Source organism: Mirounga angustirostris, unplaced genomic scaffold, assembly GCF_029215605.1.
Source record: "Mirounga angustirostris isolate CCGP_5_RB_7025 unplaced genomic scaffold, mMirAng1.0.hap1 SCAF_15, whole genome shotgun sequence".
NCBI lineage: Eukaryota > Metazoa > Chordata > Mammalia > Carnivora > Phocidae > Mirounga > Mirounga angustirostris.
This window is the reverse complement of record NW_026991723.1, coordinates 14,370,795-14,381,042: the sequence shown is the minus strand read 5'-3', so window position 1 is coordinate 14,381,042 and position 10,248 is coordinate 14,370,795. Positions and strand designations below refer to the sequence as shown.

At 41.9% G+C, this 10,248-nt stretch overlaps 2 protein-coding genes across 2 annotated transcripts in view; one reads left to right on the top strand and one right to left on the bottom strand.

The window, feature by feature from the left end:
- The first annotated feature begins 271 nt into the window (after window positions 1-271).
- On the top strand, window positions 272-9,741 carry CUNH9orf57 (chromosome unknown C9orf57 homolog). The gene is made up of 3 exons (XM_064579867.1): window positions 272-323; window positions 5,310-5,432; window positions 9,617-9,741. The coding sequence occupies exons 1-3, from the start codon at window positions 272-274 to the stop codon at window positions 9,739-9,741; spliced, it is 300 nt and encodes a 99-aa protein (XP_064435937.1).
- Window positions 5,250-10,248, bottom strand: part of CUNH9orf85 (chromosome unknown C9orf85 homolog) — a 137,337-nt gene continuing 132,338 nt past the window's right edge. Inside the window, exon 4 of the mRNA XM_054509171.2 lies at window positions 5,250-5,382. The gene's annotated coding sequence lies outside the window, so the exon portion shown is untranslated. The remainder of the gene's footprint in view (window positions 5,383-10,248) is intronic.

The following is a 10,248-nucleotide window of genomic DNA, read 5'->3' as shown; positions in this document are numbered from 1 at the left end:
TTTGGTAATAAAAAGACAGCTAAACTTAAAATACTCTAGAGCTAGGAAAACTTTTATGGTGAATTTTTAATAAAGACAGGTATTTTTTTTCTCCTTTCACAAACTAAGTTTATTTATACTTTCTTAATGAAGTAAAAGAAACTTAGCCAGTTATTTCCCTCTTTGTAATAGCTAACATAAATGTGTAACTTCATTACTTCCTCCCCAGGAAAGATTTAATGGTGGGATGTTTCTTTCCTTCCATTTTCTTTTTTTGGCTAGAAATAGAAGAATGAGAAGGACTGTCTTCAGTGGTGTTTTTATGTTACTCTGCCTCTTGAGTGGTAAGTCATTAAGAAAACATAAATTAGGGGAGCCCGGGTGGCTCAGTTGGTTAAGCAACAACTGCCTTCGGCTCATGTCATGATCCCAGGGTCCTGGGATCGAGCCCCACGTCGGGCTCCCTGCTCAGTGGGGAGCCTGCTTCTCCCTCTCCCTCTGCCTGCCACTCCCCCTGCTTGTGCTCTCTCTCTGTCAAATAAACAAAATCTTTAAGAAAGAAAACATAAATCAAAAAGAGGGAAAATTATCTAAAAGATTGCAGAATTACAATATCAGTGGAGGAGGACCTTAAATAAGGTAATTAAGGTATACATAGCAAGGCCTAGGGAAGCCCTTTTAAACAAGTAGTGCAACTTAACACTTATTGAGCATATACTATATGCCAGGAACTGGTCTAAACATTACATTTGCTTTAATTCATTGAACCCTCATGACAACCCTATGAGTTAAATCCTGTTATTTCCCATTTTATAGATGAGAAAACTGAGCTTCTAGATAGCCCACTTGTTGCTATTGTTATAACTAAGCTGGAGCTAATCAAATGAGTCTGGAAGCTCTTACAGATAGGCAAAGAGGAGCACTTGGGTGGCTCAGGTGGTTAAGCATCCATTCTTGATTTGGGCTCAAGTCATGATCTCAGGGCTGTGAGACTGAGCCCCATGTTGGGCCCCCTGCTCAGCAGCACAGAGTCTGCTTGTCCCTCTCCCTCTGCTCCTCCCAAACTCTCTCTCGCTCTCTCGCTCTCTCTCAAATAAAATCTTAAAAAAATAATGGCAAAGAAAACAAATTAATTAAACCAAATAAGCATAGACACAGGCCTTCTAGCACTTTTCCTGTTAAATGTGCCCTTCTCCATCATCTCCAGCATTCCTTCATTTATAAAAGAACCAATAAAGGAGATAATAGGGGACTTTCAATTCCTTTTATAGGATTCCTAAGGCCCTTCATACTAGGTAGATATGCATGAAGGTAATACCTCCAAACAGGCATGTTCAAACACCATTATGGGAATTATCCCTCTCAGTGAAGTGGTAAGATGATAATGAAGAGTTACTCTATGCTGAACCCAGGATTTTCTTAGAGTCACAACATTTAATGAACAAATGAGTCACCTGGGAATCTTGCTAAAATGCAGAACCTGATTCAACAGGTCGGTGTGGGGCCCGAGTTTGCGTGTCCAACAAGCTTCCAAGTGACGGAAGATGTGTTGGTCTGGACACTGCATTTCATTGGGAAGAATCTAGAATGCATCCCAGAGATAAATAAAATTCTAATATTGAGACTTGGAGACCACGAGCAGCAAAGACTGGGGTCACTAACTGAAATGCCTCAAGCATCTGGTCAGCTCATATCACTGGGGGAAGCTAGCAAACAATGAAACAAGAGTGGGGACAGCCAGTGCCCGGCTACACAGTTTGCTGTCATAGCGAAAGGAGAGCCCAGCAATCACCAAACCTTCTGATTCTTCAAGAGAAACCAGAACTCAGGTTTGTAGGAAAACTCTCCCCATTTTTTAATATTCACAACTGATTTTTGAAAGCTCTGTGCATGTTAAACAGACCAGTCTGGCCCCTGGACCGCCAGTTTGTGGCCTTTGGCTCCCACACCCCCCTCATCACTAAGTACAGCACACAACAGGGAGTGCACTGGGACACGCACACAGCAAAGCTTAGGTCTCGGCTGCATTGTACATCTTTCTTCCAGCCTCCTGGAAAAAACTGTAGAGAGGAGCATATGAATAGGTAGAAAATCACACAAGAACATCTTCAGGGTCTTGAGTATCATGAAAAAATGAGTCAGGAAGGGGACTGCATTAATTTTGCCAGATACACAGGGAAGATGTGAGGGTAAAAGAAGAAAATTCAGCATAAAGAGAAATCTTGAAGTAAGGGGTGGTTATTTAAAAAGCTCACCATCTGGGGTGCCTGGGTGGCTTAGTCGGTTGAGTGTCTGACTCTCGGTTTCAGCTCAGGTCATGATCCCAGGGTCCTGGGATTGAGCCCAGTGCCATGATCCACGGTCACTATGGAGTCTGCTTCATATTCTCTCTCTCTCCGTCTCCTTCTGTCCCTCACATTCGTGCTGTCTCTCTCTCTCTAAAATAAATAAATAGGGCGCCTGGGTGGCTCAGTTGGTTAAGCGACTGCCTTCGGCTCAGGTCATGATCCTGGAGTCCCGGGATCGAGTCCCGCATTGGGCTCCCTGCTCGGTGGGGAGTCTGCTTCTCCCTCTGACCCTCCTCCCTCTCATGCTCTCTGTCTCAAATAAATAAATAAAATCTTTAAAAAATAAAAATAAAAAATAAAATAATAAAATAAATAAATAAAATCTTTTAAAAAATAAAATCAAATAAAAACTAAAAGCTCACCATCATCATGATTTTATAATATATATTTAAATAACTAGATATGATCTACAATATACCTTTAAATAATTATATATAAAAAAATCTTTTGGATGTTTCCTGTTAATAAATAAAGTCATAGAATAGTATAGTTCAGAATTAATCATGTAAAGAAACTATTCATTTTACTTAACACCCGAAGCTTTAAATTTAGTTGTCAAATTGGAATATATCATGTTATATAAATGTTAATAAAACCAACAGTTTTCAGATAAAAAGACACTGGAAGAAAGGAAACAGGATCTGAGAAATATTTATAAATACTTAGGCAATTGAACAGATATAGACAACAAAAAAGCCTAAAAATTAAGGTATCATCTTCAGCCATAAAGAATGCCAGAGCCAAGGTTTTAGGAAGAAGGTTATGGATACTAGGTGTGGGATCAGGAGGAGGAAGGGCCCTCTGAGATGGAGGGAAAGAAGCTAGAGCAGATCTCCCCCAGGAAAACAGTACATTGGCCTCAGGCAAGGCAGAGAAAGAGCTAGCCTCCTCCGAGCTCTCCACCTTGGAGGGACCACTGGCACCAAAGGTCCAAACCATGCAGTGGATCTCTAAGGGCAAGTGGTGAGATTGAGAAGCCATAAGTGCAGGAGGAAAACTATCTTGCACACATCTTAAAGAACTAAACAGCCCCAGTATTCTGGGCAGGCAATGGACCCAGAATCTAGTAAGAATCAAAATATCCAGAAAGAAAAGGACAAGATCAGGAGGTTTGGGATACAAAAAAGGTAGGCAGCTCTAGGACACGGTGTGCTTGCTTAGAACAAGGGCCTTAGATTGCAATAGACCTTTTTAAACTCCTGTCTCTGCGACTCGCACAAGCTACTTAAAATCTTGAGGCTTAGTGTTCTTTTATGTGAAATGTGAGCAATGATAATACCTGCCTGGAGGTTTCCTGTGAGAAATGACTGAGCTAATGCGTGCCAATTGCCAAGCAGAGTCCTTGGCATATGCTTAGTTCTTAAAAACAAGTATTTGTTGATGGATTGTTGATTATGGATTGAAAGTCTGGCATGCTCAGAGAGAGAACCAACGGGAAATTTCCAAAGTATCTTGAGAGGAGGTTGGACTTGTAGAGAACAGTCAACAGAGGTTAATTATCAGCCATTATCAGCCTCATCAGCCAGACTATTTTCTCTTAAAAGTGATATTTTCTAACCCTGAATATGGCAGACGGAGATGGAAAATACAACGTGCAAAATGTCTAGTAAACTCTTCTTTTGGGTTGTCAATGAATAGCAGCAACATGGCAATGGTCTTCCTATGTTAAAAGATGGGAACTATGAACAATGAGACAGATTTGGTCTAAGTTTCAGAAGAATCTTTGAACAATCTGAGGTGTTTTTAATGGGGACGAGTCACTAGTCAAGGCTCCCTGCAGAAGTTGGTATAAAGGAGATTTCTGAATTCAGGGGAACTAGTGGTTCTCAAACACTGGTCCAGATCACACGCCCTCAGCTGTTTCTGCATATCTGAAATACACATTTCTGAGCCCCACCTCCTACAGATTCTAACTCAGGTCTGTAGAGCCTCTGGGAATCTGTGTTTATTTTATTTTAACTGTTTATATAAATGGGATGCATGGTCAAATTTGGAAACCAATCTTCTAGATAATGGCTTCCAATCTTACCTATGTTGACTAAGTTCAAGAATCTCGGGCTAGGGCGCCTGGGTGGCTCAGTTGGTTAAGCGACTGCCTTCGGCTCAGGTCATGATCCTGGAGTCCTGGGATCGAGTCCCGCATCGGGCTCCCTGCTCCGCGGGAAGCCTGCTTCTCCCTCTGGCCCTCCCCCCTCTCATGTGCTTGCTCTCTCTCATTCTCTCTGTCTCAAATAAATAAATAAAATCTTAAAAAAAAAAAAAAAAAGAATCTCGGGCTATTTCTATGTAACCAAAATGAATAACATTTTAAACATTAAATTTAAGTGCTGAAGATAACCAATATGTAAACATTAATCAGGCAATAAATAGTCACAGAGAACTACTATATATATTTTTTTAAGATTTTATTTATTTATTTGACAGAGAGAGACACAGCGAGAGATGGAACACAAGCAGGGGGAGTGGGAGAGGGAGAAGCAGGCCTCCCGCTGAGCAGGGAGCCCGATGTGGGGCTCGATCCCAATCAGGACCTGAGCCGAAGGCAGACACTTAATGACTGAGCCACCCAGGCACCCCGAGAACCTACTATATATAATGTACTGTCTTAGACATTGAAGTGATGGTCTAATAGTGAATGGATGAAATTAAATTTTCTGCCTAAATAACTGGTTTGATTTAATGAGGCACTGAGGAACTCAGTAAGTTTTTACCAGCTAAATTTTTCAGACCACCTGGCTTCATATCTAATTAGTATCTGTTCTGGGGGCTTCTAGTTCATGAATGTAGCATATGCTTTGACATTGCCCCCATTTTCAAAATAAAAATAATTTTAATTTATATGAGTTTTTAGAATTAATTTTTTAAATATTGCTTACCTTTTTAAGTTGAAAATCACTATTATCATTATTTTTTCTCTCTCTCTTGCTTGCTGGTCTCACTTCTATTTTCCCCTTATTTTTTTTTTTCTCCTATACTTTGGAGATGTTAGAGGTATGACTTGTAGATTATGCAACCTCTCAATGCCCTTCCATGGATGTCTTTTGGATTTGGGAACCTGCAGAACAAAACCTGGTCAGTATTGCATGAAACAGACTCACCTAAGAGGTAAGTCTTGACACTTACAAAAAAAATTATTGAAAATCAGTATAGGAAAAATCCCTACATAAAAGCAAACATTCACTGAACATTTACTACATGCCAAATGTCATACTAAGGGCTTTACCTGGGTTACATTATGCCAACAAAATAATGATATGAGCTGGATCTTGTCACTATCACCATTTTATTTTTTTTTAAGATTTTATTTATTTATTTATTTATTTATTTATTTATTTATTTATTTGAGAGAAAGAGAGAGCATGAGTGGGGAGGAGCAGAGGGAGAGGGACAAGCAGACTCCACGCTACCGAGCACAGAGCCCAACGTGGGGCACGATCTCACAACCCTGAGATCATGACCTGAGCCAAAACCAGGAGTCAGATGCCCAACTGACTGAGCCACCCAGGCGCCCCAAGGATCTTGTCACTATCCCCATTTTAAAGATGAGAAATCTGAGGCATAGGGAGATTAAGAAATGTGCATGATGTTACACAGTGGGTAAGTGTTGGAGCCAGTATTCAAATGCACGAACTTTGATTCCAGAGTGTAGGCTCCTAGTGAATGTATATACTGCCTCATGGACACCACGCCCAGGAAGCCAGCCTTGCCTGCATGGGTTAAAGAGTAAAAGCAAATATCCGAATGATGAAAACCTTAAAAGAAAATGCTGAAGAAGATACCTGAAGTTTGAAAGAGAGGAGGCCTCTTGAACATCCAAAAGACAGAGGTTATAAAGGATGTGACACATAAATTTGAATACATCAATATTTTAAAATTTATAAAATGAATGACAACCCCAAAATTTAAAAGATAAAGAATAAACTGGATGAAAATAGTTGAAATATAAATAACAGAAGAAAATATATAATACCTATCCAGAGTAAAGAACTTCCAAAAACAATTTTTAAAAAGACCCAACAATCAGGGCGGGGGGAACAAAAAAGTTTGCTAAAGGAAATGTAGGGACAGTTTTCAGAAGAAGAAATATAAACATGACCTAAAAATATAAAAATATAAATAGCTGCTCAACCCATCAGTAAATATCAAAGAAATGCAAAATTACAGAAATAATATATTTTTTTGACCCATCAGATGCTAAAATTATGAAAGCTTTATTATGTCATGGGTTAGTGACAGTATGGGGAAATGAGAACTCTCATACATTTCCAGTGACAATTTAGATTAGTTTAGCATTTCTTTTAAAGATTTTTTTATTTATTTGTGAGAGAGCACGCACACATCAGCAAGGAAAGGGACAGAAGGAGAGGGAGAAAGAGAATCCTCAAGCAGACTCTGCTGAGCACAGAGCCTAAAGCGGGGCTCCATCTTATGACCCTGAGATCATGACCTGAGTTGAAACCAAGAGTCAGACGCTCAACTGCTTAAACCACCCGGGTGCGCCTAGTTCAGCATTTTTTTGGACAATTTGGGAATTTCCATTAAACTTTTAAATGAACACAGCCTCCTACAAAGCAATTCGATTTCTCAGTGTCTACTGCAGAGAAATACTTTACACGTGACACAAAAAAGCACGTTCTCAAAGTTATCCCTGGAGTATTATATTTAATAATAAAGTAATGGAAATGACCTAAATGATCGTCTACAGGAGAGTGTTACTTAAACTATGATGTATATTCAGGCCATGGAATGCTATGCAACTAGATCCCTTTGTTAACATTGGGAAAAAATCTCTAAAATATTGTTGAGCAGAAGAAAAGTCAGTTGCCAAACAGTACCAATGGGCATACCAATTATGAATAAAAACCTCCATGAAGCAAAACTCTAAATTCCTCTATGGAATTGGAAGGAGAGAACAAAAGTTAGAGCAGATCAAAGTTAGTTGGGAGAGAAGAAGAGAACTTGAGGGTCCTATGGGATGGGTTTTGATATTAAGAGGGTTATTTGAGCTTTTTCAGCCTGTCTAACCTGAGTCCTTTCTCTACGCCCCACGTTCCCTCGGGCTCACACCTCTGCCAGTCAGAGCCCCTTCCTTGTGGAAAGGGAAAGGGGTCAAGGCCCCCTGGAGCCATGAGATGCTGGTTCAGAGTGATTGCTCTTCTCTTCCTAAACACGGACAGATTGTTATCAAGGGACTAAGTACCAAGGGACTCTGCACAGGAGGAAGAGTCTGGGAGCTGACGTGTCAGAATACTGACCATAGTTCTTGGTGCATCAAGGACCTGGTTTGACTGCAGGGCTGTGGGCAGAGCTATTTCCTAACTTGGAAATTTTGTGGTAAAACAAATAGAAATGGAACTTAACACTTTTGATGGCTTTATGAATAGGGTTTCTCATCTTTGATGCTATGACACTTTAGCAGGCTAATTTTTTGTTATGCAGGGCTGGTTTATGTATTGTAGGATGTTTAGCACATCGCTGGCCTCTACTCACTACATACCTGTAGTATCTTCCAAGTTGTAACAACAAAAATGTTTCTGGCTGTTATCTAACATCCTGGGGGTGGGAGGCAAAACTGCCCCCAAGTTGAGGGACTACTGTTCTCCCAAGTTTCCAACCATCATATGTTTTGCTGCCTTTGGGGAACTGTTCCTCTGTGTTCTGCCTCCAGACCAGTGAAGCTGGGGATGCTAGGATTAGAGGACGGTACTGTCACTTATTTTGCACGTGTGTGTATTTTTCATATTTTCTGCAGTGAGCATGCATTCCTTCTGTAATCAGGGGGAAAATTAACTGAGGTCAAGGACCCTCGTCCATTTCTGAGAAGCACTTACACATCTAAATGATCCCTTCTGTAGCTTCAGCCCTCTGAGTAACTCATGACCTGGGTTATGCTGGGGAATGAGAATGAGAACTTCCCAACAGCTAATGCTTCAGAAAGTCTCACACAGTCAGTAGCAACTGCCTGGCTTTTATCATCTAAGTTTGAAAGCTATTTTGTTTTGAAATTTCAAAGCTTTTACTGCAGCGTACCCATCTAGAATACACTTAGGTGGGAGTTCTTAAGGGCAAAATGTATCCTGATAAACCTAGGATTTTTTGCTTTGCCTTTTTTTTTTTAACCTGTTAGTTACTTGAAGCATCTGAAGCCAGGTAGGCTGGACCTCGCACTCTTCTTCTTCTTCTTCTTCTTCTTCCTCTTCCTCTTCCTCTTCCTCCTCCTCCTCCTCCTCTTCCTCTTCCCCTTCCCCTTCTCCTTCTTCCTCTCCCTCTCCCTCTCCTTCCTCTTCCCCTTCCCCTTCCCCTCCTCCTCCTTCTTCCTCTTCCTCTTCTTACTCTTCCTCTTCCTCCTCTTCCTCTTCCTCTTCCTCCTCCTCCTCCTCTTCCTCTTCTTCCTCTTCCTCCTCCTCCTCCTCTTCTTCCTCTTCCTCTTCCCCTTCTCCTTCTTCCTCTCCCTCTCCCTCTCCCTCTCCCTCTCCTTCCTCTTCCCCTTCCCCTTCCCCTCCTCCTCCTCCTTCTTCCTCTTCCTCTTCCTCCTCTTCCTCTTCCTCTTCCTCTTCCTCCTCTTCCTCTTCCTCTTCCTCCTCTTCCTCTTCCTCTTCTCCTTCTCCTTCTCTCCTTCTCCTTCTCCTTCTCTCCTTCTCCCCTTCTCCTTCTCCTTCTCCTTCTCCTCCTTCTCTCCTTCTCTCCTCCTCCTCCTCCTCCTTCTTCTTCTTCCTCTTCCTCTTCTTACTCTTCCTCTTCCTCCTCTTCCTCTTCCTCTTCCTCCTCCTCCTCCTCCTCTTCCTCCTCTTCCTCTTCCTCTTCTCCTTCTCCTTCTCTCCTTCTCCTTCTCTCCTTCTCCTTCTCCTTCTTCTTCTTCTCCTTCTTCTCCTTCTCCTTCTCCTTCTCCTTCTTCTCCTTCTCCTCCTTCTCCTCCTTCTTCTTCTTCTTCTTCTCCTTCTCCTTCTTCTCCTTCTTCTCCTTCTTCTCCTTCTCCTTCTTCTCCTTCTTCTCCTTCTCCTCCTTCTCCTTCTCCTTCTCTCCTTCTCTCCTTCTCCTTCTCTCCTTCTCCTTCTCTCCTTCTCCTTCTCTCCTTCTCCTTCTCCTTCTCTCCTTCTCCTTCTCCTTCTCTCCTTCTCTCCTCCTCCTCCTCCTCCTCCTCCTCCTCCTCCTTCTTCTTCTTCTTCATTTTTTTTGACTAAGGTCTATGCCTGGTGTGGGGCTTGAACTCACGACCCCGAGAGAGAGTCACATGCTCTATTGACTGAGCCAGCCAGGTACCCAACCCCTACCTCTTTTGTTTCCTTCAGGTGGAATTCAGTGGTATTCCATTTTGGGCTGCACAGAGACCCACGATGACTGCTTCAAGAAAAAGACAACGTCTTCTGGAATGTGTGTTACTTACTGCTGCCATCGCACCCTGTGCAATTTCTGAGCCAGCGGCCCATTTCCAAGTTGCCTGACGGGCCAACAATCTCCAAGTCTGACCTGGTCATCACAAGACAACAGGCTGCCACTAAGGGGCCCTCTGCAAACACCTCAGATCTTTGCAGGTCATGCAAGTTGTAGTCTGAAACCAACTCTGGTTTTCAAGGGGCCTCACTTCTTCCCTACCACCCCAAACTCCTCCCAGAAACATCCTTTTCAACACCATGTCTCTCCTCTCCTCTTTCTGCTTAATTCCCCTTCTGGTGATCTCAAAGCTACCAAGAAGTAAAAATGTAATTCCCTGAGTCAAATTATGCATCGTCTCTAGGTTACTAGTTTTCTTAAAGATTTCCACATTCCAAAATACGGTTACAAATGAATTGTATCATAAGATGCTAGGAGACATGAAAGTGTTCGTTTGGTTTCCAAAGCAAACTGCCTTGCTCTTTGGGGGGCAATTTATAGCATAGGAGAAAGTGATTTAACAAATACCATAGGAAAACTAAGCCACAAA